Consider the following 14,734-nt stretch of genomic DNA (forward strand, 5'->3'; position numbering starts at 1 on the left):
CCGGGGCCGGGCGGCTGCGCGTGCGCGGTGCCGCCGCTCGGCACGGGCGGGGGGGCGGGGCGAGGCGGTGACGCGAGCGCGTGACGCGAGAGCCGGCAGGGCACGTCCCGTGCCGGCGGCGGGGCCCCGCCCCCTCCCCTCGCGGCAGCTCGCCCTCGCCGGCCGGCGCGGTGTGTGACTGTCCGGGGCGCCCGGCCGGGGCCGCCGCCGCCCGCCTCCCGTTTCCCGCCGTCCCTGAGGACAGACCGAGGGCGGCCATGAAGATCTGGAGTTCGGAGCACGTGTTCGGGTGAGGGGCCGGGCCGGGCGGGCTGAGGGGCGGACAGCCCCCCGCGCCCGGCGGCCGTTGAACGGCGGGCCGCCGCTCCGGCGCCGCACCGGGCTGGGACGGGCCCTGCGGGGGAAGCCGGGCCCTGGCAGGGTGCGGGCGGAACTAGGAAATGCCGCGGGCGCGCCCGGAGGAGGGAGGCTGGCACCCGCCGCGGCTCCTGACCGGTTATACCGGCACCAGGGCTCGGCCGGCAGCCGGGGAAGGGGGAAGGGGGGACGCCGGCTCCCGGCGGCCTTAAGTCCTCCGGTGAGGGGGGGTGGGCTGCGGACGGTACCGGCGGTGCGTCAGCGCTGCCCCCGCCGCCCAGCCTTCGTCGCTTGAAGCTTTTTCGTGCGTGGTCGGACTCCGTGCGAGGGCTTCTCCCACCTCCTGCTGCTCGCGGCGGGAAATACCATTCCAACAGGCAGTGGTAGAGCTGGCCCGGCAGGGTAATTGCTTGATAAAGCTGCGGGTATTTACGGAAAAAAAACTTTCACACTAAAAAAAAACCACCAAAAAACCCAACCAAACTGCTGACGTACTTGATATATTCCAAGAGGTATGGACAGAGTGTATCTTACTTTAGCCGTCAGATACTCTCACAGAGATGCCTAGCAGACAGCCGCTGAGTGATAGCTGAGTAAGTTTTCTTACCGTCAGTCCTTTTCTGCATTGAACGTATTTTGAACGTGGTTGTGGTCATCCGATTCCACTTTTGTGTAAGCAGGGGACAACAGGCAAAAGTATCAACAGGTATGTAACAAGCTGTGCCACGGAGCTGACGTGGAGGACGCAGCAGTTCCAATGCAGAGCTTACAATGCCACCAATAACTCATTTGCTACAGGTCTCTTAAAAATCTTGAAACCTAAAGAGCACCGGGGGTGACAGTTCTTAAAATATTTCCAGAATATCCCAGATGTGCAGTTTTGCACTTCTTTAATTACTTTTAACACAACTGAATTCATTACACTGACATAGGTATTAGGTGTTTAACATCAGTCTGGTGTAAGTGAACTGTAGCTTCTAATGTGAAATGACAGGCAGAGGCTAGTAAAGGCTGCTTGTGTATGGCGTAACTTCGGAGTTTGAGATTAATATCTGGGAAACACAATCGGGTTTTATTTGGCATTTTCTCATCGAGATCTGTATTGGAACACCCCCATATTACAGTGCGCAGGTGTAGATAGTTCAGTTCAGGGGTTAATAAAACCTTGTTGTGCCTTATCAGATCTTTAACTCTTAAACCCCTCCGGGACACTTAACGGAAATTTGACCTTTTCAGTTTATGTATCTTCTGTTTATTATGATGTGTAGTCTCTGAAGATAAGAAGGAATGGTCCTCCAACTCTCCTGATATAGGAATTGAGGGCTTTATTTTTCCTTCTTGCACCAATAAAGCTGAAAGACCTTTTCTTGTTCATCTTGCTGGAAAAATAACTTGTTTTTCCAAGCTTCCATTTGTTCTGGCGGTGGTGTACTGTTGCTACCCTTGTGTACTGGTCTATTTTAAGACCAAAATTAGCGTTCTTAAAAATCAAATCCATTTAGGGCCTTAAGTGCAGCTCCTATGCACAAGTTGGCACACTTAAGCCTTCTTAAATTAGGTATCAATAGTTGAATTTTTAAAGGTACCTTTAAAGGATACAAACCTTTTGTTCCACATCTGTCAGTTACTTTGAATACAGAAATCATTGCTTAGGGACAGAATTTCTGTATTGGATCAAGTGCATGATTTCTCTAGCCTCTTCTGTTTCAGAAGAAAATATATGAAGTCCCACACTGAGAGCCATGTGAACAGCCTGTCCTCCAGTACCGGGGCTGCTCTGATCCCAGGAGTTTGAGATTATCAAAACTGGTTTCACAAAAACAGTTCTGTATTGGGAAGAGTATCTGTAAATGTTAATTCATGCTACCAAGCTGCTGGAATCAGTAGTGCAGGTGCAGACATATGGCAGTGAGTTGATCTGGTGTCTGAAAATCTGTTTCTTTATTTTGAACTTCCTGATTTTTTTTTTTTTTTAGTTGAATTAAATTTCAGTTTGCTTTTTTACTATAGGAAGAAACAGAAGCTAATGGTGTTTTCTTTGATTTATTTGGTGTTTATTCTTACTTGGTATATTTATTCTATAATTCTAAATTATAGAAGAATTTATGGTGGAGTAGACTTCTGGAGGTCGTCTAATCCAGCCCCCTTTCCAAAGCTAACTTAAATGTTAGGTCAGGTTGCTTTTCCGGTTGAGTTTTGAAATGGATCAAGATTCAGCAACCTCTGTGGACAGCTACCCTGTCATTGTGGTGTTTTTGCACAGCTGATTGGAATGTCACTTGTAGCAATTTCTGACTATTGCCCCTTGCCCTTGTTTCTGTTAGTCTTGGGTTAATAATTCCTTTCTTCATGCTGGGGAAAGGGATTTTTTTTTTTTTTTCTGTTTGTGTATCAATACTTTCCTATTGCCTTTTGAAGCATCACTGAATTCTGAAAGGACTTTTGGGAGCTACGAAGTTGAGCAGCACATGCCATATTAGGCAAGCTAGATCCCTGGTTTAGTGTTGCCTGAATACTTGCAATTAAATACAAAATAGTTACAAGTATTGTCTCCTTTTGACAGACACCCCTGGGATACGGTGATCAAAGCTGCTATGAGAAAGTACCCCAACCCAATGAATCCGTGTGTGGTAGGAGTAGATGTCCTTGACAGAAGCCTTGATAACCAGGGGAGGTTGCATAGTCACCGACTTCTCAGCACGGAGTGGGGATTGCCAAGCATCGTAAAAGCGGTACACTTTTATAGTCTTCATCATTTATTAAGGGTGCATTTTTGTGTTACCAACTGAATTGGAGCTGAATTCAAAGTAAAAACTTAATTTATAGGAAATATCATCCACAAATATCACATAAGCTGGAATTAGCATATGTAATAGTGAGAATATGTTGCGGGCTTTAATATACCCATGTGTGTCTATGTTTCTACGTGCCTTCCAGACTAGTCGGTCTGTGTCATGCTACGTAATGGATACAACCTACCAGGATGTAGTCTTACCACTGTGCTCTGGTATCCATCAACTACTTCGTATTTATTTGGGGTCACTAAGGCCTTGACATTAACGCATTTCAGGTTTTTTATTTAAATTTTAGTACTTTGAAACATTTTTTTATTTCTTCACTTTCAGATTTTAGGAACAAGTAGAACTCTGACTTACATTGAGGAACATTCTGTGGTAGATCCAGTGGAAAAAAAGATGGAGCTTTGCTCAACTAATGTGAGTGGTAGCTTAAGAGGTTTCTGGTAATTAGTTCTGGAGATTAGATGTTTTGCTCTTAACATGAGAAATGTGTTTGCATCTTTCATCAGGAGGCGGCAATTTCCATGTCTTAGTTGGCATCTTAGCTCTTTTTTTTTTTTTCCCCCTCCTCCTTCTTCCCACAAATAGGGTGCGTTAAATACTTTGGGATCAAACATCTGTGATTCTGTTTTTAATGTAAGAGTATGTTTCAGAATGCATGTAAAATAGTCTGACTTTTAGCTGAATAATTTGTTCTACATTACACTGTCATTCACAACAGAAGTTTTAATTTGAAATGCCTTTTTTCACAAAATGTAGATGAAGAATTATGCTCTAATTTGGTATCCTGGGAACTTTTAGCTATCAGATTTAAAGTGGGGCTGTCTGTAGGAGAGCCTTGCACTGTACAAGAGGCACTGTCTTTCCTGAGTATTAATTTTCTGTATTTTCTCAATAGTGTTATGGGGGTCTTGGTCTTGAAGAGCCTCTTGGAATCTCATGCTATAAACCAGAGAAGACTCAACATTCAGAGAAAACAAATGAAAAGCTGCTTGTACTTTGTACTGTGAATAGGAACTTAGCTTGATATAATTAGATCTAGGATAGGAGAAGATGCATCACCCTTTATAGGTCTTTTTATTGACTGTTCCAGGTTTTATATTCTGTGTACACTGCTTTGTTGCTCTGCTATTGAGTAGTGCTGTTGATAAGAGGAGAATGAAAGGCAGGAAGTGAGGATTTCAACTGTTTTTTTTTCTTTTTAAGATTACTCTCACAAACTTGGTGTCTGTTGACGAGAGACTGGTTTACACACCTCATCCTGAAAACCCTGAAAAGTAAGTAAGGATATTTGTGTGCTCCTTTGTTTATAGGAGACATTATGTTAGTCCAGTTCAGTTTAGGTATTAACTTTTCTTTATTCTCTTACAGAACTGTGCTAACTCAAGAAGCAATTATTACTGTTAAAGGCATTAGTTTGAGCAGTTATCTGGAAAGCTTAATGGCAAGCACAATATCTTCTAATGCCAGAAAGGTACATCTTTATTCTGTTTTCTCCCTCTCTCTCCCCACCCCTACCTTTCTTTTTGTTGAAATAGTAATTGTCAACCACGTGTGCTGAATACTGTATTTAATTTCACTAAACTTTGTGCATAGAGTTTCAACTGATTCTTTTTTTTTGTAGGGCCTTGGCAAGTAGAATATAATTTCCCAAAGTATGAAAAAGTTTCACTACTAAAACTCTGTTTTTCAACTAGAAGTGCACAGCAGAACAAACAAAACTTCTATGAGTATGCTAGTTACATATCACACATACATATTAGTTGGTTTTGTTTGTTGGGGTTTTTTTCCCAAAGCACCTTTTTAAACAATAACCTCGAATTTTCAGGTGTTAGTGCTAGTAGTAAATATAAGTTCCTTTTCAGCCTTTATAATCTGGATTCAGCAGCTAATGCTAGCGTATTTTTTGTGCTGCTTTGTCAGTTGTTCCAGTTCCTGTCCATTATTGAGCTGCCTCCTTGCCTTTGACTGAAAGTAATGTAGTGTAAGCAGAGGCATATTCTTTGAAGAGGTGAAACTATGCTGGCTTTCGTAGGTAACACTACACCGACTCCTCTGTCTTGTGCTTGCTTTTTCTACTTGGCTTGCAGCCATGGAGCTGCACTTCAGCACAGGCAGAGTTACAGGAGTGCTTATTCTCCGGCACTTTGTCCTATCCTTCTTTGGGGATGGTAGGGAAGAAAAGGGGTTGCTAGAGTCGCTGCCTAACAGCAAGATGAGTGCACCTGAAATTTCAGTTTGTGCTCTGCGTTGCTGGAGAGGTTTAGCACAGTGGGAATCTGGCCCAGGTAACTCCCACTCTGCCAGAGAGTCTGTGCTTTGGCTGGCCCTTTGTCCTTGTGAGAGATATTGCTTGACCAAGGTGGTGTAAGCCAACTTGGTAGGAGGTATTGACCAACTAGATCAGAGAGGAGAAAATCTCCTTTTCCTTCTTTCTGTGTGCTTTTCCAAAAATGAGAGGAAAATAGGTTAAAATTGGGGAATGAGGAAGGAGTCATGAGTAACTTCTAGACACTGAGAAGTAACTTTAACTAGCTGAGCGCTCTCTATGTTTGTTTGAAAGTCATAAATGAAATGTATTTCGGATAAATTACAATTCTGTTCTGATCCAGTTTCCATTCAAAAGCCTGTATGGGGCATATATTCTTGAAAGAGAAGTCCAAACTCTGGCTCACAACCAAACTTCGGGCAAACTCAGAGGTAGCAAAGCACTAGCCGGTTGGAATGGCCAGATCAACTAGGCACACTTCACACATGAATTCCTCTCATGGCGTCTGTCACATTTGCATGTCTCTACTGAACTCAGAGAGTGTAAATATTTCTTGGTACCTGTTCAGGTGCTGCCTGTGTGAGCTCAATTTTTTTTAAAGATTGGTCTTCTGTTCTCCCATTTTCAAGGAACACACTGGCTCACAAGCTTCCTGCAAATAAAAAACACCTTCTTGTCCTGTGTGCCTCACTGAAGAGTCTCATTAGAGATGTTGAACTTGGCAGGAATTTGTGCTTGCTGTTACCAGTCCTTTCTTTGCTAGCCAGTAACCTACTCTGCTATTACTAGCTCTTCTCGCATGCTGTGCTGTGCCTCTGTGTTCTTAGCACCCCCCTTAAACTTCATGAAAGTTGCTGAAAAATGTTTTGTTGTTCTGAAGAAATAGGAAGTAAGTATTGAGATTTTGCTCTGAGGGAGAAGTGGCAGATGATGTGTTATTATTTGTAATGATGATGAAGAAATCATTTGCCATATCTTGTAAATCTTTTCTGTGTTACTCCAGGGGTGGGATGCTATTGAGTGGATAATTCAAAATTCTGAAAGCGCTCTAAGCTAGCAGTTCTCCACATCTACAGTTTTTACTAACTAGTGGTAATGCCAGCATTCTTCTTGGTACAGCATTTCAGCTTTCTAGCAAATATGTGCATGGATTGTTGTCATGTGAATTTCATGAATTAACCTGCATGTATGTTTTATATACGTTGCATACAGGAATGGCAAACATGTTCATTACACTGCAGTTGTAGAGAGTGAGAGTAGGTCCGATCTAGACTGGATCAGTTAACCCCTGCTTATGCCACTGGCCAGCCAACCTGCTGCAGCCATGTCTTGTGCCACACAGCCTTGCTTATGGTCTGGAGGTGGAATGATGACTACAGATAACTAGGCATGTGGATAAGTCCCTCCAGCAAGTGTCTGATCTGGTCCTAGTTTCTGTGACTTCAGTATGTAAAACTGGAACCTGAATACATTAATGAATTGGTTAGTGACTGGAATTGGCATTACAAAAATGAAACACAATTGTATTCTTAGGGTGTAAAACTGATTTCTTGAACCAGGTTGCCTAACAGGGGTAATCTTTTGCATAGTGAAATTGTATTCGCTTTTCTTATGCCTGAAGAATATTGTTGCCCTTCTGTGAACTTCGGTGGAAATCTGTACAAAGCTTGAAGCTGTCAGAATGCCAGACTGTCTGTGTTTTCCATTGGTCTTGTAGTTCTATTCATTTCAGTGGTGATGTGTCCCTTAAGCGATGTGACTATGAAAAAATCTGACTTCAAGGTTGAGAGAATTGAGTGTACTTGCCTCTGTGAAGCCTCTGTGCAGACTGTTTTCCTTCCACTAGTCAGTGTAGCCTGTCTCTGTCATTCCTGTATTGGCTTATGCTTCAACTAATAAGATTCCTTAAAAAAAAGAAAAAAATTCGATATGCTGCTTCTTCTACTTAAGAATGTAGGGTGTTTTACACTGCTTACTTTGAGATCAGTGTATGCCATGAGTGTTTGCTTTTAATTCTCATTCCACTAAGCTTTTATGGCTGTTTTTCTGGAAAACATCGACTACAAAGGCTCAGCATTTATCAGTCACTTAAGCTCTACCAACTCTTCACATGCAGCGGTTTGGTCTGCCAAACACATCATACTGCTAACATATGCAATAAAGACTAATATAATATGCATGCTTGGTTATGAATGTGCTTGCTTAATGACTTACTACAGATTTTGTTGTACCATATAAAACTTTATAGATCAATCCTCTGTCAGATTTTTTTTTTTTTTTGTAACTGAGTAGTTCTACAGTACAGGCTTTGCATCTTGTTGAGATTTGTAACTTAATTTCCCATGCAGAATATTCTTGAAATCTTCCTTGTCAATATCACTAGTTTATTCTTAGTTGCAAATTACAGCATATAGTGTATGCAGGTCTACGGAAACGTGCAGACCAATGTAGTCTCAAAAGCTGAAGGCGGTACCTTGGTGCTCCAGTTGGATGCCGTGGCTTTTTTTTTTTTAATTTAATCTTGTCAACACATATATATCAACTAAAACACTATGACCTGGTTGTTTCATAACCAGGGCCTGTAAAAAAATCTCTGTTTTCATACTGACTATTATTTACATCAAAGGTCTTTGACTTCCTGACAGGTCGTCTTTGCGCGATTAGACAAATAAAACATCTAAGCTGTTGCTTTCTTACTCAGTTCTCTGTGCCTGTGTCACCTAAGAGAGGACATTCTAACCTGACTTTTAAATATCCAAATGCGTACTTACTGAAAGATGATTCCCCCTCTCTCCCCCCGCTTTGTTCCTTATGGAGCTCTCCACCACTAGGCTAATTCCCGGCTAGTTGCAATTTGTTGTTATGCACTAGCCTACTCCTGTCCTGGGTGCTTTTATCCAGGCTTTGCTGGTGTTCCCAGGTGTTGCACAGGATGTAGAGAGGGTGGAAGTTAATCACCTGCTGAAGCATGGACGATTTGGTGCTCAAATAGAAGGAACTCGGAAGTTAGATCATATTCTACGGAGCTTTTTTCAGCAACCCATACTTAAACTGGACAATTTAAATCCTGTTTTCTTGATTATTTTTTGGTATTTTTTAAAGGCATATCTTGAACTAAGTTAACTTAAAGATTCTTGAGGTAATTCTGGATAGAGCTGAATCCCCGTTTCTGAGCTCTGGCCAAGGGTTGAATGCTTTGTTGTGATATGTGGATAATTCTTCTCAGGTTAAGGACTGGCTGCCAGTGCAGACATAGCAAGTACTGTTTATTCTCCCAGCCCCTGTAATATGTAAATCCTGAAGAGAAACAGAGTCAGCCCTTCACTGAATTTAGTGAGGGTTTTGAGATAAATATGCTCTTATTCATACTAAAACTTTGTTTCTTTTAATAGGTTACACTTTGCTACTTGGAGCTGAGCCTTTAATATTATTTCAGGGTAATGTTTCTAGCCTCAAAAAAAATTCTTCAATAGTATGTGAGGGGCGGGTGTTGACCTTTGTTTTCCTTTCTTTTTTTATTTTTAAAGTTTTCACAGACTCACAGAATCTGTGAATTCTGTGATTCTGTGTGTAGGACTGTCCTCCGCCTTTTCTTCAGCCTCTGCAGAGGCCTTGAACACAGACACTGGCTCCCCTAAAGTTTGGGCTCAGACCCTTTATCTCCAGAACTCGTCACGACTTGGCCAGAGCCATGTGGCTCCCAGTTACTGCTCTCCACTGTTTGTACTTCTTATTCTTAGTAGCGTAATAGAGGTGAATGTCTCTTGGCTTCTCATTAAGTGAAAAAAGACCAGATGTTTTCCTGGTCTGATCCTATCTGCTTGTTTTGGCAAAAGCTGTCATTCTGAGATTCTAAAATCTTGCACTTTTGTTTACTTAAAGTGCCCCTCTTTATTTTCTTGGCTTGATTGTGCAGCTGGCTGCATGCTCATCTTGTGGTCATTGGAGTGCAGCTGCTACAGGGTCTTCTTCAGGTAAAAGGTTTTTGACACGCTTATTTTGCTGGATTCCCCAGCTCTTACTAAAGCATTGTCTGTCAATGCCCAGATTGGAGGCGCTCCCATTCTGAGAACTGAACAGAGAAAGACCATGCCTTGATATAAAATGTGACTGTAGTCTCTCAATTCATCTGTTTTATATGCTGAAAAGTGGCTGTGCATGAGTATAGAATTCAGTGCAAGTCCATCTCTGCATTCCCGCTAGATATCAAACCACTTAGTTGCTACTTCAAAGAGCACTTGGAAGACTGTCTTTCTTTGTCTGGATCTTCTCAAAAACTGTCCATATAACTTGGTTAATGAATCTGAGAACAGTATCTAGACTTTGCCATAGATTTGCTGATATTGTTAGGGTGGTGGGAGCAGCAAACTCTAAAAACAGCAATACTCTTACATAAGGGAACTTAACTGCTGAATTAGGCTTTTTGCCTAGGCGCACTACTGGGAGCTCACACCAATATTGCATTTACTTCTTGCTTACGGGTTAAGCACAAGCCCTTGTGGTGAAGTTTCCATAAGAAGATGCTAAGAAATTATCCGTATAATCTAGTATTGAGCTATGCAGGGCATGAAATTAATTTTAAATCTAGTCTCATGTCTGACAGAGGAAAAACTATAGAAACACGAGCAGTGGTGGTTTATCTGTTCTGATCCTAAACTCCAGTGTTTTCCTGGCAGGGTCGAGATGCCCTGGAGTGGGTGATCAGCAAACTAAACACAGAATTGGAGGAGCTGAAGTCAACACGCGAGGGCATGAAACCAGCCATGGCAGCAGCGTCAACAGAAAAATAAAACCAGAAAAAACAAGTAACTGACAGAAAAGTTTTATCCTGCAGATGGCTTTGTAGATCTTCCTTGCAAGGCTGATCTGCAGAAGTTTTATATATTTATAAGAATATTGGATCAGCGGAAAAGTAACCTCATCCATCATCTCCACAGCAGCTCCTGTTGCCTACTGAAGATTAAATTGACCTCCTGCAGATGCTCTTTTCATTTAAACCATTTGTTTTTAACACTGGAAACAAAACATTTAGCACATTTAAAAATGCCTAAATGTGCCTTTTTAAACAAAGATAGAGAGTTTGTTTTATTTACAGCATCTCGGGTTTTTGAACTCAAACTTGAAAAGAATGCATGTGTGATATTAGGGTTTTCCATGTGAACGTTTGTTCTGTGAAAGGCCAATAGGTACTAGAGCACTGGATTTTATCTGTTTTGTAATCTGAGAGTGTTTTATGACCATTTAAAGGGAACTACAGGAGTCAGAACATGATACTGTAGCATTAGATATCTATCTAGAGGATCATCCCAAAAAGCTAAAACTTGTGTGGTACTAACTTTTCGTATGTTGTTTAAATGTGCTGCCTGACCATGACACACTGATCCTTTACCTCTTAGATGTTTGTATCCAAACAAAGATAAAGTTTCTATTGATGTTAATAGCCTAATACAGTTTTTTTGGTGGGGAGAAAGGTATAATTTATTTTCATATTTATTAACTTGCCCTAGTTTCTCCCCTTCCAGTGGGGAGAGGAGTAGTAATTCCTGGAAGGTGCTGGAAAATACTTACCTTATTTATCTCCAAAGAAGGATACTTGTAGGCTATTCGAATGAAGAGACTGTGCTGTTCCACTGGTCCTTGCTCTTCACATCGTGTCTTAACTGAGGGAGAGAGTGATGCAACAACCAGAAGAGCTGAAGCGTGAAATAAGCAGGAAATTTGAAATCGAAATGGTGAGGTTTCGTGAACATGTGCTTTTGATGCCCTGAATGGAGAAAACAAGATTACAAGAGGAACAAATGGACTATCCTTCTTGAATGCTTTCTACTGACTACCAGTGTAACTGAATTTTTTCAGCACTTTTCCACGTTGGTACAAAATGGTTTTAGGATCATTTTAAATGTTTCTCATTAGCTGGAAAAATACTCCAGTAACTGCAGAAATTGCTTTCTATAAAACGTGCATAAATATATACTGGTAACAGTCCTAGCCTTGTCTGATGTTCACAAAATTTTCATATTTGGTCCAGGTGTAGTATACATTTCTTAGTCCCATTAGGGCATTTTAACTTATTTTTGGGTGTGCACGCAAAGCGAAATAAATGTTCCAAGGATGTTTACTCGTTCAAGTGGCAAGCATGTGTCTAGGAAGCTGTTAAGAGCATGAGTCACTTCTGAAAAACTATAAAAGTGTTGGTCACTGTTTTGATCTGGTAATTTTAAAGTGTCTGTAGCTTAAGGGAAATTTCAGCATTTGTATTCTGGTTAGTTTGAAAGTGAACATTAATTTGGGTGTAACTATAGACTCACTAAATTATATGATCCTAATGAATAAACTTAATTTAAAAATATATATATATTAGTCAAAAGCAATTACATGAGTAGCTAATATTTACATTACTCTTTTTATATGGACCTAAAGCCTTTCTTAATTTGGAACAGAAACTTCGAGCTTAAAGTCTAATAGCAGCTCCCTTCAGGAAGATTCACTGGAGAACTTTGGTGCGGGTCATTTGTGCTTCTCAGAGGAGTGATGCCAATTCCTGGCTAAAGAATGCAGGAGATGTTCTGGCTCCTGGTGACGTCCTGCTAGGAAGAGGAGCGCAGCTCTGGCAGAGCTCTGCAAACGAAAGGGAAAGATGAGTAAGTGCATGAGTGTGTGTAAACCTGTACTACAACATTTCCATACGAGCCTACTGGTGGGGGGGATAGAAAAGTCTTTGGGGAGGCTTATGTATTGCTTCAGTTTGGAAAAAGAATTGTCTAAAGCTTCTGCTTGCATCGGATTTGAAATAATTGTGTAGTGTTGACTTAAAGCAGACTGACTTGTGGATAGCACCTTCCAGCACTGGCTGGTGTCCCAGAAAAGACACCCCTGGTTCCTGTATTCTGTCAGGGCTGAACTCCTCTGCTGCATCTTAGGGTCAGTACCAGTTATGCATCAATTTTCTGGATTACTTTCTTAGAACTTTTGTTCCTTCTTCTAGAAACAAATCCTTATCTGCTGGTGTTGCAGCATCTCCTTTCTGTTTCATTCCCCACTGGTTCTGGGCTGCTTCCTCTCCACATTCCATGATGCTTGTGAACTCTGTGGCTAGGTGCTCTGGTTTCCAGGCTGTTTGCTGCTCCACATGCTGCAGATAAGCAACTTGCCTGCTTCTGCTCAGTCCTCTTCTGCTTTTCTCTAGGCTAAATGGGAGTGGGGAAGCTTTGGGTAAGAAAAAAGTCTAATCTCTTCAGAGGCCATTTCCGTCACCCAGCTGCCTCTCTACTGCTGGACACTGCTGCTGCTTCTCACCTTGTCTTTGGGGTAGGTGACACTCCTGCACCCCTGGGCTTAGTGATCTTCCTGTGGTTGGTCGTTTTGCCAGTGTGTACGGAGGATCTTGCAGGCAGCGGTCACAGTGGGACCAGTGTTTAGCAGATGAAGTGATTCGTAATTTCTCAAAACTTTCCTGGACACTTTCCCTCTTTTCCTTTCTGCCCACCTCATTTGCATATGGGGCTCCCACCATTCTCCTCTCTTGACCATGTGACTCTTCTTCCTGGGATCTGTGGCTCTATGTTCTGCCCTGCTGTGTGTAACCCTGCTTTCGAAGCACCCCATTTCCCACTCCAGGTTTGTCACTGTTAGAGTCTGAGCTGACCCTTGGGGCAAAACAACCCTACCTTTAGAATTGCTTATCTTGTTCCTTCTCTATGGAAACTCCCCATCTTTTCTTTAATTAATGGAAATGGCTAAATATTATTTCTAGTCAGTTTTATGTCACAGGCATTGACTGAGGTGACTGTTAAAGACAAAAAGCCACATGTGAGGGCAAGCATTAGGCTGCTTGCAGGAGCAGCGGGGGTGTAGCTTTTTTGATTGGTGTAGAAACAGCCACATATGTAGGAGGAAAATAATTTCTAAAGCAGAAATGGCATTAAGTCAACACTCATTAACTTGGAAGGCTCTTGAAGTGCTGGGGACCAAGCAGAAGCAAGCTCAGCATTTGTAACCGTGATGATTAATGGATAGCAAGTGCCATTTTGAATAAGGATTCTGTGCTTTGAGCGTTGGAAATAGCATAAAAGTAGCATTTTGTGTTGGGGAGGAAGGTTGCTGGTGCTGCTTTTCAAGCCACCGAGGCTTGTAGCTGGATGTTTCTGAGCCATTATGTTGGAGTTCATGGAAAAGTGGGGGATGTGTGTGTAGGGAGGTGGTTTGGTTTTAAGGATTTAGTGCCAGTGTATCAGGTCTCCAGACTGGTTAGGAGCGTGGCTGCTCAGTCTGCCCAGTAACTCCAGCTGCGCGGCACCCGCCTGCTGCAGAAGGCTGAAGCTGGGGAGAGCTGGTTCCCAGCTGCGGGGGAAGCAGTGAGGGAAGACGGCAGCAGTGGTTCCCAGAGCGTGGCCAAGTGGGCAGGTAACCCTGGAGGGTCTCAAGATGTTGAAGATACCGAACTGGAGATAAACTGGTTTCTGGTTGGTGTCTATTTTTTGTGCTAGTGCAGACAGACTTATCAAATGGTCTTGTGTGTAATGGGTTTTGTGTAGACTATCCCTCTTTTTAAATTTTTTTTTTTTTTTTACTGACTTGCCCTTGTGCCAGTGTGAGTCCTCCGTGCTCCTCCATACTTCTTTTCCCCTGTCAGCAGGCACAAGGGGGGAAAGTGTCATACCTGTTGGGAAAACGGGCAATCCTAGTGCCAGTTGCAGTATTCCTGACAGACTTGCCTAATGCAAGTAAAGGCACTGAACTGCAGCACTAAGCATGTATTGATGGATAGCACATATCAGGCATCGATGTATCTGATGATGTAATAAAACAGCACAGAGTAGGATCACCAGTGACATTCCTTGATGTGACATGTCTCATTTAACTCCTCAGGTGGAGCAGTGGGTAACACCGTTCCTATTCTTGCATCTTCCTAGATTGTAAGCTGTGAAGGGCAGGACTCTGTAAAGTGTCTGTGTACACTGTGGTGCTATCTTAAATAAATGACATCCTCAGTTTAAAAAAAAATTCTGGGTGTAACTGCTGTCATATAAAATGGCCTGTTGGTTTTCAGAGAAGGCTGCAGAAAAATTATTTGTGTTAGTCTGTGATGGGTAATCAGCAGGACACAGTACCAGGCTCCCTGGAACTCTCTGTGAGCCACATGCATTACTGGTAGAAAGCTCTGCAGGGCTCCTCTGTGCCTCAACTGGTAACTCCAGCGGGTGCTGGCAGCTGCTTCATTCTGCAGTAAAACAGAAGGAGTAATCTACAGCTATTAGCTGTGACTTATAAACAAGACCTTATTTATCTAATAAATTATGTTCTTACCCCA

General features: G+C 42.4%; 1 protein-coding gene across 1 annotated transcript; it reads left to right on the forward strand.

Annotated features, from left to right (window-relative positions):
- Positions 1-114: 114 nt before the first annotated feature.
- On the forward strand, positions 115-14,650 carry PRELID3A (PRELI domain containing 3A). Its single transcript, XM_074899266.1, has 6 exons — positions 115-289; positions 2,921-3,089; positions 3,483-3,572; positions 4,362-4,432; positions 4,527-4,629; positions 10,101-14,650. Exons 1-6 carry the CDS (start codon positions 258-260, stop codon positions 10,212-10,214), a joined length of 579 nt encoding a protein of 192 aa, XP_074755367.1. The 5' UTR covers positions 115-257; the 3' UTR covers positions 10,215-14,650.
- The last annotated feature ends 84 nt before the right edge of the window (positions 14,651-14,734 follow it).

Source organism: Athene noctua, chromosome 2 (assembly GCF_965140245.1).
Source record: "Athene noctua chromosome 2, bAthNoc1.hap1.1, whole genome shotgun sequence".
Classification (NCBI taxonomy): Eukaryota; Metazoa; Chordata; class Aves; order Strigiformes; family Strigidae; genus Athene; species Athene noctua.